This window comes from Centruroides vittatus, unplaced genomic scaffold (assembly GCF_030686945.1).
Source record: "Centruroides vittatus isolate TY-2023 unplaced genomic scaffold, ASM3068694v2 scaffold_435, whole genome shotgun sequence".
NCBI classification, from domain to species: Eukaryota; Metazoa; Arthropoda; class Arachnida; order Scorpiones; family Buthidae; genus Centruroides; species Centruroides vittatus.
The window spans coordinates 6,609,226-6,624,421 of NW_027122708.1; the positions used below are offsets into that span (position 1 = coordinate 6,609,226).

At 35.7% G+C, this 15,196-nt stretch overlaps 1 protein-coding gene across 2 annotated transcripts in view; it reads right to left on the bottom strand.

Moving 5' to 3' along the window:
• Positions 1 to 4,575, bottom strand: part of LOC136989130 (glutamate-rich protein 2) — a 28,910-nt gene extending 24,335 nt beyond the window's left edge. The window contains exons 1-2 of one of the 2 annotated variants that reach the window (XM_067287231.1): positions 4,499 to 4,575; positions 4,329 to 4,405 (exon numbers count right to left, since the gene is read on the bottom strand). In XM_067287231.1, coding sequence (XP_067143332.1) covers positions 4,329 to 4,390 — 62 coding nt within the window. In that variant the 5' untranslated portion in view covers positions 4,391 to 4,405; positions 4,499 to 4,575. Of the gene's footprint in view, positions 1 to 4,328 lie in introns of both variants that reach the window. The other variant, XM_067287232.1, reaches the window with a different exon arrangement.
• Positions 4,576 to 15,196: the final 10,621 nt, after the last annotated feature.

The window sequence follows — 15,196 nt, forward strand, 5'->3', positions numbered from 1 at the left end:
CATGTGAAGAATAACGTGAATGTGCATGCTAGTTCTAAACCAGTTAGGTCTTGTGGTGTAGGAGTAACTTAAATACTTAAATTAAGAAATGAAATAACTTGGCCTCAGAGCAAAGAAACAAATAAAAAAAAGGGGGGGGTCAACGAAATCCCATCAACCTTTTTTTTTCTTTTCAAAATTAATTCTTTTTTTTTCAAAATTAATAGTTAACCTGGACACCAGACAATGAGTTAAAAACCAGATGGGTGGTAACACTAATTGTATGTACAAGCAGTCTTGAATTTTAGGTAATTTGCTCTTTTGTACATACTATATTAACTCTAAATCATTTTTCATATACCAAATTTAGACTTTTATGCATTTTCAACTGCAAAGGTTTCAAACTATCATGCAAAGGCACTTTCTGCCAGTTTTGGTTTCAATAGCATCAAAATAGTTTGAAAAAATTAAAAATTCAATTTGCAATAAATAAATTCAGAAAATGACTAATATCAGGTTGTAAAGGTGAAATTTACACAATTTGAAAAAAAACTTTATTGGCAATTAACTCAACAACAATTACAGTTCAGTCTTGTAGATAATCATAAATATCAATCACATCTCATCACCTTTGAGCATAGAATAATTGGAGATTTTCTTTGAAGAAAGTCTTGAGCATTGTTCTCACATGAATATTGTCATTGAATTGATATTGGCAATATAGTTCTGCAGGACACAAAATATATGTAATCTGTTGGCACCAAGTCTGGAATATAAGGTGGATGAAGCTGAATCTCCCAGCCCAGACTGGCCAGATTCTGTAAGGTCATCTTTGCTCTATATGCTAGTGCATTGTTCTGGTGTTGCTCATAGACTGTCTAATAGACTGTCAATTTTTGGAGTGTATAGGAACATTCAAGTTATAGTGCTAATTCTCTAATGGTTCAACCAAGGATTATCATCTATCAGTTGCAGGAGATCATCATCATCAATGGTGGAATCACTGCCCGGATGGGCAGTGATTCCACCATTGGTGATGACTGGTACATGACTGGTACATGATTACATGACTGGTACGTGTTTCATCTTGAAACAATAAAATCTCCATCCTTAAATTTCTTGAACCAATTGTAGCAGGTTTGCTTGTTGACTGCATCCTTATCAAATATTTTGCAGATGAGATTGTGAGCCTTCACTACATTGTGATCACTTTTGAAACAAACTTTATTGTTGATTTTACATGACTGGTACGTTACATACGTTTAAAAATGTTTATACAATTTGTCTGTAAATAATGTTAAAACGCCGAGACGGCCCAGTTACATGCTTTCCTGTACTCACGGCACCTACACAACTCTCCGGGGTGCCCCCATTGTGGAGCAGCGGAAACTACACTACATTACTGGCTTCATTGCCCCAAATACACTACAGCCCGCAAGGACCTCGGCAACACGATGACCCTTAACATGTCTCTGGTGCGCACGCTGACGCCTATCTACTGGCCACCGGCCTCCATCACTCCTAGTCGGCACGTGGCGGCGCTGGAGCGCTACATTAGCCTCACTGGTCGTTTCGCTTAGAAACTGACAACGTTGGTCAGAGAAAGAGCCGCAAAGGCTATAATCTCCATATTAAACTGTGAAAGAAGAAGAGGGGCACAAGGCCCAAAACGTGTACCGTATCAACTAAATAAAGGTGGAAAAAGCCATGTGATTGTTATTAACATGATTTTGTGTTCAACACTTCTAAAAACTTTATTAGCAATTAACTCAACAATTACAATTCAGTCATGTAGGTAATCATCATAAATATCAATCACATCTCATCACCTTTGATGCAAAGTTTCAATCCTGTGAGCATAGAATAATTGGAGATTTGCTTTGAAGAAAGTCTTAAGCATTGTTCTCACATGGATATTGTCATTGAATTGATACAGCAACAGCAGGCAAATATTTTCTTTTGAAAGTTTCCTATTGTCAGACATTGCTGATGCATCTATTTCCAATGAAGTACAGTACATGATGAAATGTCCCTGGTTACTTTACTTATAATAATGTTCTATAACATTTTTTCCTGTTTGTTTACAGAAAAAAAACCAGCAACCAGTTGCTCAACTTTCCCAGCAACATTTAAAATTTTGGTAGCACCATCTGTTATAATATTTTATTTAAAAACTTTTTATATTTTTAACTATTATAAAATGGCAAAAACCTTAATTTTGAGGATAGAGATGAGTTTTATAAAAAAAATTGTAAATGCTAATAATGAGTAAAATTGTCATTAAGACTAGCCCTACTGGAGATACATGTGACCCCCATTATCTCCCACCCCTCAACCTTTAACCTCCAAAATTTAATAGCATCAATCCCCTTAATAAACAAATCTCCCTGCAAAATTTCAGAAATTTTTAACAAAAAAGCACAGGAGTCAAGCTTCAAACAAGGGTGAATAAAATCATGCCACCCACCCACTAACATCCATACATATAGAAATTACTCCTTAATTTTTTTGCATTTCTTGATGTCTCAAGGTGTCCTATGTCCAATAATGTAAAAATCTTGGGGGATCATTTATTGACCAATTGCCATACTTTCCCTCTGTTATATATAGCAGCCAGAAAAGAAAAAATCAAAATTTCTAAATTTCATCTTTACAACCTGATAAAACCAAAATGTCCAAAAAAAATTAAACAAAAGAAACTAAATAAGAAATCAGATAATTGATACTTTAATTATATAGATTTATGGTGTTTCTAAAAAAAGGCTTGCCATATATCTGGGATTAGGTCAGACAATCCAGAATTTACATGCCTCTAAGGTCTATAAATGTCATGATTCCAAAATTATAATTAATAAGATATTTAGGAACATGATTATGTGGTTTCTATATTTGAAAAATTTCATTTGGACTACTTATAAAGGGATACTCTTAGAAAACAATGAAAATTATTTGAATCTCATAGAATTTATTTACCATTATTCACTATTGTGACATTAGGTATAGTATTCACATATGCATTTTAGCATTTAAAAAAAATAAAGCAAAGCTGATAACTGAAAACTATACATATATACATACATACATACATAAATGTATACAATTGGTTAGAAATTCAATATTTTCTTATGAAATTTATGGTAAGACTACTAAAAGATGACTACATTAGGCATTGGACCTGCAATAAATTTTGGCCTGGAAATATATACCAAATGTAGGCCTATGTATATAAGAGTATATATATCACAGACTGAATATCCATGATTAAGGTCAGCAAACTGTTCTGGTACCCAGAATCAAATCCAGGAATTTTTCAAGAGTACCCATCTAAATATGTCAGAAAGGCCCACAAGTGGCCAAGTGGTCTTCGTACCCTGAACACTGGGAGTTTGGTCGCACCTCGCTCGGACAGGTTGGCCATGTGGAGTTTTCCGGGTTTTCTCCACGTCTGTAATGCCTAAATAAGGGCCAGTTTGAAAAAATCTATAACAGGCTTCAAAAAAAGGGCCCACAGGACAAAGTTGAAAAGTAAAATCATGGAAGCTACAGCCCAAGTCGTGATCAATTATCTTCAAATTAGAAGTTACAAAATGCATATCATAATGTGCCGAATGTCATTTTGCACAGGCCATTCCAGAGTGACTCACATCCAAATTAGGACCAATCATTTTAAATTTCAATAACACATGGCATTTGGCACAAACATGGCATTGCTTCATACCAGTAAAATCATGGGAGTTTACAACCCTAATTAGTGGCTGGATGGCCGAGCAATTAAGGTGGCAGCCTAAGCTCTGGGAACCCGGAATCAAATCCAGACGGGTCAAAAAATCCCCAGGAATTTTTTGGAGGTAATCTGTCCGGATATGTCAGGCCCCGTCCTCACCACTAGACGACCCCATTGTGGGCCTAGCTGAACCCATAACGGGCTTGCTTAAAGAGGCCCTCTTAGTGCCCATGGGGCAGAAAGAGCTAATTAGAAACAGCAGGACCCTAATTAAAATGACTTTTTTTTTTACAACTTAAATACAACAGACGGCATTTGTATTTTGTTTATTATTTTATTTTTCTCAATGAAATATGACATTCAGTAAAATAAGGAACTTCCATTGAGCAAACTGCCCACAGAAAATTTCTCATTGGTAATTGTAATCAATGACAATCCACCACTGATTACAATTACCAAAATGAATAAGTAAAATAAGAGAAACGTCCCCTGATGAGTAATGCAAATGTAAATATAAATAAATACTTTTAATTATAACAATATATCAGTTTTTCTTATTTTACATGCAGAATACAAATACGAAATTTGAAAAGAACATTTATTCATGCATCGGTGATGTCTATACCTGAAATCTACTTTCGATTCTGAATTCGCCGTCAAGATAAAATTGTCATTCGCACCTTCCATTCGTCAATGAAACTTCTGTAAAATATTTCGAATTTGTCAATCACAGTATTAAGACTCCACAATTTCAGAATTTCTTAAACGGATTCGAAAAATTTTGAAGAAAATTACGGCAACTGTTCAATGTTTACAAACGATGGCTACAGTGGCGCCTCTATTATATTGTTATCTATAATTTTATATATATACAGTGGCGCCTCTATTATTAACATATTGTTATCTATAATTTTATATATATAAAGTGGTGCCGCCTACTTCGAATTTAATTCATTCTAGGAGGCCGTTCGAAGTCCGAATCAATTTTTCTCATTAGAAATAATAGAAAGCGAATTAATCCATTCCGAAACCCCGAACAATACCCATTTCGATAAACTTAAAGCATCAAATAGACATAACTTAAAGGTAAAAGTAACACAATTAAATACCGTATTTTTGCGGATTGTCTGGCTATTCGGGGGAGACCAGGAAATCTGATATTTTCATATGGTAAAAACCGGTATATCGGTTTATCCCGGGGGAATGCAGGCATGCCGGTTTAAGTAAGGTTATACATCCCTCTTTAGAGGGCGCATTAAATAACGGAAAAAGTTACATCAGGTAAGAACATACGCGTTTTTATTCTAAAACTGTGAAACTGTCAGCATTACATCAAAAACTACGATTATATGTTTAATTTCTTCATTTTGTCTTCTTTCTAATGACGTAAAATTCTCGTGGAATTCCGAAAGTGTTTTTTTTTATGTTTATTTTATGGTAATTCGATTCAAAAACGCAAAAATAAACTTATTAAATTTAAGAAACTCGCCGTAAATTATCTCAACCTACTGTACTGTACATTAATTAACAAATGCTTTGTGTGAAATTTGAGAGGAAGGTGTTATTTTTAAGGCTCGGAAGAATATATTTTTTTCTTTTTAACATTTGTTTAACATTAACAACTAGTTTTGTTACATCTGAATAATTTTATATTTTATTCTCAGTTTAACTAGCATGCCGGTAACCCCGGGGTTTCCGACATGCTGGTTTTCCCCGTTTATATGCGGCGTGCCATCATTCCGCGAAAATACGGTAATAAATTTAAACACGAAAACTATAAATAAAATACGTAAATACTATATAATAAAATGAAAATTGAATTTATTGGTCACACACTGTCGACTTCTGCATCTCAACATATATGTATGATTTAATGAATTATAACATTTATGAAATTTCACATATTATAAATAATTGTTTACTCTTTACTTCACGTTTTGTTTAAATTAAGGTGACCAACTATTTTTTGTTCAAAAAGAGTACACTTTGCCGTACATACTACGCATGCGTCAAGACTGTCAAGCATGCCGTACATACTGCACATCAAAGATCAGCCTGGAGATTACGTACACAAATATTGGAGAGATAGATATATCCATCTCTTTTCACAAATGTAATTTTGACGTTGTTAGAAAAAGAAGTCTGTAGTATCTATCTATCTCTCCAGGTACATAATACGGCCTCTCAATTGTGCCGGAAACGGCAGCCATATGTGCGCACGAAATTCAAATCACTGTCAAACTCATGTCTGGTGTTTGCCCTGTCCTCTGACGTGCCGGAAACGGCAAGCAATATGCGCGCGTGAAATTCAAATCACTGTCAAAATAATTTTAAATATTTAATTAATAAAATTGAAATAAAATAATCTAAAAAAATGTTTTAGAAATACAAATGAGTATAAAATTATACAAATGAGTACTTTCAGAGTACAGGATTTGAAAAGAGTACGGTTTGCGAAAAAAGAGTACAAAACTCAGTAAATGAGTACAGTTGGTCACCTTATCTAAATGAAGTCAAGTGATGTCTTCGGGCATACTATGAGTTTCGGAAAGAATATAGCGTCGTATAAACAGTAAAAAACATGGTGATGGTGTATGGGGAAGATGCTGTAAACTTCGAACACGTCAAATGTGGTTTAATTTAAAAATTCTGTTTGGAAGATTTTGAACTAAAAGTTACAAAACGTACGGGGCACCGAAAAGCTGTCGACGAAGAAAAATTGCAGGAATAAACTTAAAAATCGACGAATAACACACAATACAGTGCAGTGGAACCTCGTTTATCCGGAATAATTAAAATAGACATACGGAAAACCTATATACGCGAAAAAATCAAAGAACTAACTCGTAACTTTTAGTTTAATAAAGCATTTTATTCGTAAAAATGCTTTATTAAACTAAAGAAATCGTCATTTCTTAATGTAAACCCATAGACCACGTGATGACAGTCGATAGAACATGGCGGCGATGACTCGTGTGTCGCTACTCTGATATCTAGTACTCTAGTTTCGCCGTTCCTTCCACTAACTCTAAAATGTTGCAGCTGTAAGAATCTGTTTGACGTTAGCTCAATGGAAATTGTAACTCCTGCAACTTTATAACCGAGGATCTAGTAACAAAAATAAATACAGCACAGTATATCACAATTACTTCGGTTCAAATTAGTCCTTCGGTTTCTCTATGGAGCACTAAACTTAATTACTAGTTGACCTTGAAAAGGGTCAAATTTTTTCACTACTCGCGCATTTCGATCTCTGAGGCCAAATTTTTGTCTAATTTTGCTTTCGAAATCTGAAGCGTTCGAAATAAGAGGTACTGTACCACTGTACATATAATAGTGACGGCAATTTTTCTTCTAATAATCGATTTTTCGATCAATCGATAATTCTCTGTTCTATAATTTACACATCGATTAATTGGTCTGACTTAATTTCGATTATATTCTAACTAGCAGGTAGGCCCGGCGTTGCTCGGGCAAAAGTAACGATAGCGAAGATTAATTAATTATTACGTTATACAGTAGAGCGTCGTTTATCCGAATTAATGGAGACTGGGGTTGTTCGGATAACCGATTGTGTACGAAAAAATATATTAACCTATCCGATGTTGAAATTTTTCTCCCTTGCGTGTCGCTTCGTGTTGAATTTTCGTCGAATTTTAAGCCTAACGAAAATTTTTATAATAATAATCGAGGCTATTGTATTGTTAAAAATTATTTCTTTATTTTGTACAAACAAAATAAATATATTGAAAAATTTAAAACAAAAAAATTATACTTTAGAAGTTAGTCTAATATCAAAAACGTTCGATTCAGCACAACATAGTCCGACTGGAACTCTTTCGAATAACCGGTTTTCGGATAAACGACGCTCTACTGTAGTCACAAAAGAAAAACAGTAATTTCATTAATAACAAACTATTTCTAAAGAAAGGTCGAATTTGAAAATCGAATGTTCTAATATTGTTTGATTTTCACGACGTGTTCTGATTATATCGTTCGATTTTCATCGAATGTTCTAACACCGGAGTTTGATGGGGGTTTCGCGCCTCACTCGGACGAGCTGGCAGCGGGAGTTTTTCCGGGTTTTTCTCCTTGCCAATGACGCCTGAATAGGGGCCAGCTTTCCCCCAAGTCCTCCCGGAAAGCATTCTTATCTCCCCATCTCGCGGTGGCCGTCTCCGATAAGGCCGTCTTTGGTCTTGCATCCGTGACCTCTCATCTGTCTTCTCGGATTGGCTGTCTTCTATAAGGCCGACTCTTCGGTCGCTGAGCGATCATCCTCCTGTTCTTCCGGAGTATAAGCGAAAAGCAATAGACTCCTCTATCAGCCCATGGAAAGGAAAGGAAAGGAATGTTCTAAAGAAGAAAGGTCGAGAAAAACCGAACTAATCTGTTTAAATTTGAAAATCGAATATGTTCTAATATATTACTCTTTTTCTTTTTTTTCTCCAGCGCCCGTAAATCTTGCACGTCGCTTTCTCTTCACTGGTATCACTGGTATGCGAGAGAAGTCTGTAGCTCATATGTGGTTTTATACTCCAGAAGAAACAGGAGATGATCACTCAGCGACCGAAGAGACGGCCTTATAGAAGACAGCCAATCCGAGAAGACAGGTGAGAGGTCACGGATGCGACCAAAGTCGGCCTTATCGGAGACGACCACCGCGAGAAGGGGAGATAGGAATGCCTTCCGGGAGGACTTGGGGAAGCTGGCCCCTATTCAGGCGTCATTGGCAAGGAGGAAAACCCGGAAAAACTCCCGCTGCCAGCTTGTCCGAGTGAGGCGCGAACCCCCCGATCGAACTCCGGTGTTTAGGGTCTGGTCTCCGCCAGTATGAGCGGAGACGGAGTCCACTCGTCGCTTTCTCTTGTTCTCCATTGTTACTTAACATTTCCATTGTTGACACTTCCATTGTTACTTAACACTTTGGTACTTAAATTTGGTACCCTGTGTACCAAATTTCAACTTTCAACTCCTAACCATTTTAGCGAAAATTGAGTCAACCTTACCCGTTTTCACAGAATGCAAGAATGGGTCCCCCCTTGTTTCCAGACTAATTAGAGAATTTTTAGATGAGTCTAAAAATATGTTCGATTTCCCACAAAAACGCAAAAAAACTACATCTGCGTCTTGCACGTCGCTTTCTCTTAACACTTCCATTGTTACGTAACACTTCCATGTTGACACGTCAATTGTTGACACTTCCATTGTTACTTAACACATCCATTGTTGATGGAAGTGTTAAGCCTTAATCCTGTCCCTCTCCCCCGTGGGAAGGAATTTCGAAAAATCCCTTCTTAGTGTGCGTTCTCGTGACGTACCCTGTGTATCAAATTTCAACTTTCAACTCCTAACCATTTGGGTTCTGCGCTGATTATTATTATTATTATTGTGAGAGTTCGAATTGACCGGCAAATTAAAAATGTAAATTAGTCATTATCTTGACATCAATAACCAAATTCCAAACCAAAAACTGACCCGTCTTAGGGGATTGGCCGTACCTATCGCCACCCCTCAAAACGCGAAACTCGAAACTGAGTCACACTCGGAACTAAAGACAAAATTCGCCTATTGGCGAGAAAATTAACGAGGGGACGAAATAAAAAGGAGGGGAGCAAGAACCAAGGGGTCGTCGCTCGTAGCTCCCACCTCTAGTCGGACTCGAAGCCTCTACGCCGAAATTCGACAAAGCCGCTACGCCGAAATCCTACGATCGAAGCCGCTACGCCACTACGGATTTTTGTATTGACTCTATCATCCGACTCCAATACTTGTTGAGGTATGACGACCATTTATTTGTAAACTCTCTCTCGGGTTCGAACTTTCCTATGTTAGTATATAATATCTCTGTCAATGTTATTCGGTGTAACTGCTCTTTATCGTTTCGTAATAAATTCTGTTTGTTGATTTAACTGGTGTCATTTATTCGAATCTCGCCTCTGTCTTATCAACGATCCCCCCTCTTTCCTCCTCCACTCGACCTGACAATTAATTAGTTCCAGACTGGACAAGCCATCCTTGACAGTGGGCGGGTCATAACAGACCTGTGAACCGAGAAAAGGAGGTCCGACTCCGTCCGACCTCCCGGTGGACCCACATTATTATTATTATTATTATCAACTCGTCTCGATTATATATATAGATTGATAGTGTAGTAAACCTAAATGTAACACAAAAACGAAAACAAAAACACTCGTGTATACACGATTCTGTATTTATTATACAGAACCCGCTTTCACTCCGTGAAAGTATTTTTTAACAAAAATTGCAGAACTAGTACGATTTCATATTGAAAAACAAAAAACTGTAGTAAGCACCGCAACAGTAATAGTAAGCAACTAGTTTAGGATAATAACCCAGAATACGCAAATTGATAAACTTCTGTATAACTACAAAAAACGAAAAAAACACAATTGCATTCAATTCCTTTAATTTAAACGTTGTATTAATATTTATTAAATTAGGATCCTTCAATACAGTAAATAAGACATTGTACGTATTATTTTTATATAATTTTAGTTCACGTTTTAAAAGAAAACGACTAGTTATGTAAAAAATATGTGTTTGTAAATTTAGGTCACAAATTTATAATTGTTTATTTAGGATTATAAGTTGTCTTTAGAGTAAAATATGTCTTGTTAAAATCGGTATAAATGTTATGGACAAAGTGATTAATCGGGCATTATTCATAATGCCCGGTCATTATGAATAATGACCATAAAGGCTGCGCGGTGTGATAAATGTTGATTCATTTATCAAATTGACCGGTCATTATGAATATTGCTACCACCTAGCAGTGCCGTAACTACGGCGGTGCCAGCGGTGCCCAGGTACAGGGCGTAGACCCTGGGAGGGCGTAGAAATGACCTGGACCAAGTTTTATATCATAGTTTTGGGGCGTAGTTACAGAAGTTTCCACCGGGAGCATAAAAGACTAGTTACGACGCTTCCACCTAGTCGGGCAAAGTGATAATAATACGTTGCGGAATGATCATCCGACATACGCTGGCCAATCGGCACTCAGTCGCGTGTGTGTATCGTGTTTACTACCGAATTTTAAATTTGATTAAAAAAAAACTCCACTTATTTCATTTAGAAATATTTATTTTTTGTGAATTATTTCAAAGTACTATTAACTGATATTCTTCCGGTAAGTTAGAAGTAACTTCCATTTTTGACTCTCACTTTTTCTATTATTAACAAATACGCAGATTTTGTAAAAATTTAATTGTTTTCAGTTTTTTCTGCTATTAACTCGTTTAATCGATTGTTCATGTCAATTAATGATTTCTCCATGATCCTTACTTTTCTCAAAGAAAAAAGATTAACTACTGGTCACATAAATTTAAAATTCGGCACTAAATGCGATATGCATGCGCAACTAAGATGTAAGTTCTGATTGGCTAGCGTATGTCGGATGATCACTCCTCAACGTATTATTATCACTTTGCCCGACAAGGTGGTAGCAGTATTCATAATGACCGGTCAATTTGATAAATTATTGAAATTTATTACAATGCCTGATTTTGTTGGTCATTATTCATAATGCCCGTATTAATCACTTTGTCCATAACATAAATATGACTCCGATTACACGAGTATATCTTAAAAGAACTTTTTAAAGCTGTTTTTTCAAAAATTTTAATCGATTCGGAGATATAAAAACTTTGCTAAAATGATATTTTAGAAATATGATAATTTTAAATCGCGTTTAAATTTGAATTTAAAAATTCGATTGCCGTAGAACGGAATCTTTTCTTTAAATATCGTTCGAAACGTCGAATTCCGTCATTCTGCTTCTGCTCCGAAGAAGAAAAACATCGCTATAAACGATCGTCGTGAAAGAAAAGCCCCCGAATTGAAGAAAATGACTCCTTCCGATGAAGAAATGCTTCGGAGATTTAAGGACACCTTCGGCGACGCCAGCAGAAAGATACAAAAAGCTATCCTGAGAAAACGTAGAGAAAACAAAATAACTCGAATACAGGGAGCATCTAAGAAAAGATCGAAAGCCGGCAAGGCCAAGAGAAGACGATCGAAATTAAAAAGAACGAGGAGGAGTAAGAAAAGAGGCAGGAAGGGAAGTGTAAGATCTCGTAGAAGGGGTAGTGGCAGCAGAAAGTAAGCAGGGCGTCGATAGAACGGCAATCTTCATCGAGAACCGGAAACAGAATTGCTAGATTCCTGTAGTCTAGCAAACAAACGGCTCTTTTCAGAGCCATTATTTATTGGTGAAGAATAGCCAAATCGATTCTAATAAATAAGGCTTAATGCATTGCATGTCGTACATTCGGTTTTTATTCAGATTTGAAGCGTTTCGAACGTCGTTTAGAGTGAAAATTGACTTTTTGGTTATTTAATAATTTAATTTTTATATAAATTTCAAATAAATTTTTTACTAATTAAAATTGTCTTTTGGATATATTTAAGGTGTTTTTTGTGTTTATATCAACAAACGAAATATTATGTTTAATAAAGATTTAATAAGTGCACGTCGCTTAGAGAAGTGAAGTATTTAAAACAGAAGAAATTTCGGACCAGATTAATATTTATGAAATAACTGTAAAGAAAACAATAGGTGCTTTTGTTTGTCGGAATAATATTAACATATTGATAGGCCAGTCTATGAAAATCCTGGTAATATCGATACAAGCTTTTCTATGAATGAAAATAATTTGTTCCGAATTCGATACTCCTTCAACTTTACATTAAAATGTTAAATCTGACTATAAAATGTTCATCTTCGAGACAAAAGTTGATGCTTTCTTCTTTAAAGCACTATTAATTAAATTTTTAAAATTTTATATTATTTATGTTTTTCATTTACATACCAGGAGCATTCATTTTGTTGCGAATAGATTCTTATGCTTTTTATAACATATAAAATTATAAAAAAAGATTAAAATTGACTTACGGGTTTACACTATTCCGACGATACAAAAGCACCTATTGTTTTATTTAAAGTTATTTCGTAAATATTAAGATAGTCCGAAATTTCTTCTCTTTCAGATCCTTCACTTCTCTAAGCGACGTACACTTGTTCCAGTTATTTCTAGAAAGTTCCAGAACCTAGAGGTGAAATTTGGTACACAGTTAGGGTACGTCATGAAAATGTGCACTAAAAAGGGATTTTTCGAAATTCCCCCCGCAGGGGGAGAGGAAAAGCACTAACCTGAAGAACGGCTTCTACTGTACTATTTTAGATGCGAATTTTTGTATTTAACTACGTTTTAGTAGGATACGCAATGAAAATGAACACTAAGAAGGGATTTTTCGAAATTCCCCCCGCGGGGGAGAGGAAGAGCATTAAGTGTTAACCTGAAAAACGGCTTCTACTGTACTATTTTAGATGCGATGTTTTGTTTTTAATTACGTTTAGTTTTCATTGAGTACTTAGGGGTATTAAATTGATAACAATTCAGACATTGTTATAAATATTTTTTGTATATTTCGATTTTTTTACCAAATGTTCGAACCGTTTTATATTCGAATTTCGTTTTGCATATTGGTTCGATTATAGAACGATTGTAGAACGATTGTATGAACGAATTGTTCCAGAAAATTTATCAAATTAAAAACGGTTCATTTGATTCTCAGCAATTCTCATCAAGGGCGTCGCCAGAGGGGGGCAGAGGGGCAGTTGCCCCTCCCTAGACATGCGAAAAAATTATTTAAATGCTAAGTCGTTTATTGCCCGATTTATAATTCCCGCGCGAAAAACCCAAGATTATATTTTAATTAAAATAATCTTTTTAAGCTTCTTAAAATTTATGAATCGTTTTTATTTTACCTACATACAATTCATATCCTCTATCAATTTATATCATCTTGCCCCCCCTGGCCCATTGGCTGGCGACGCCCTTGATTCTCATCATTTAAAGCGGTAGGTGTTAAATAACAATTACTATGGTTGTTGAAATATTGAATGTAAATAGGGTTTGCTTGCAAAATCCGCGCGAACGTAGCTGCGGGTAACAGCTAGTCTTATAATATAATCGAGATGGGTTGATGATGATAGTAATAATAGGCGCAGAGCCCAAACGGTTAGGACTTGAAAGTTGAAATTTGTTACACGTCATGAGAACGTACGGATTTTTCGAAATTCCCACCGCAGGGAGAGAGAAGGGGTTAAGGGTTATCTCGAAGAACTCGGCTTCTACTGTACTATTTTATATGTCTTTTTTGCATTTATGCGGAAAATCGAACATATTTTTAGACCTTTCTAAAAATTCTCAACGATATTTAGTGTTCCATCGTATTTAAAATTGACACGGGGAGTGCTTGAACATAAGTTCGCTTTGTTCGAACTCTTCGTCTTAATGTTCGATTTTATGTTCGAATTTATATTTATGAATAATTCGGGAAGATCCAGCTTATTTTTCGAATTTAGAAAACCTGAAGAAGAACCCAGAAACAGTTACGAAAACGTTTATTATTAAAAAAAAAAAAAAAATCGTTTATTATTCATCACTTTGTGGTACTACGCATCGGTTAGTGGTTGCAGTGAGTCTTAATTATCGTTATCCCGGTGTGGTAAGCAGATATCCAAAAATTTTCTAATTAGTCTCGGAAGAGGGGAGAGCTCATCTGCCGGGCTCATCTACTAGTTATTAAATAATCGAAAAGTCAATTTTCATCCTAAACGACATTCGATATTCTATATTCGAAACGCTTCAAAATTTAAAATCAAACCGAATGTACGACATGCAATGCATTAAGCCTTATTTATTAGAATCGATTTGGCTATTCTTCACCAATAAATAATGGCTCTGAAAAGAGCCGTTTGTTTGCTAGACTACAGGAATCTAGCAATTCTGTTTCCGGTTCTCGATGAAGATTGCCGTTCTATCGACGCCCTGCTTACTTTCTGCTGTCACTACCCCTTCTACGAGATCTTACACTTCCCTTCCTGCTTCTTTTCTTACTCCTCGTTCTTTTTAATTTCGATCGTCTTCTCTTGGCCTTGCCGGCTTTCGATCTTTTCCTAGATGCTCCCTGTATTCGAGTTATTTTGTTTTCTCTACGTTTTCTCAGGATAGCTTTTTGTATCTTTCTGCTGGCGTCGCCGAAGGTGTCCTTAAATCTCCGAAGCATTTCTTCATCGGAAGGAGTCATTTTCTTCAATTCGGGGGCTTTTCTTTCACGACGATCGTTTATAGCGATGTTTTTCTTCTTCGGAGCAGAAGCAGAATGATGGAATTCGACGTTTCGAACGATATTTAAAGAAAAGATTCCGTTCTACGGCAATCGAATTTTTAAATTCAAATTTAAACGCGATTTAAAATTATCATATTCCTAAAATATCATTTTAGCAAAGTTTTTATATCTCCGAATCGATTAAAATTTTTGAAAAAACAGCTTTAAAAAGTTCTTTTAAGATATACTCGTGTAATCGGAGCCATATTTATACCGATTTTAACAAGACATATTTTACTCGAAAGACAACTTTATTCTTATTTTGATTACAAATTATGCATTTTTCGGACCGGAAAA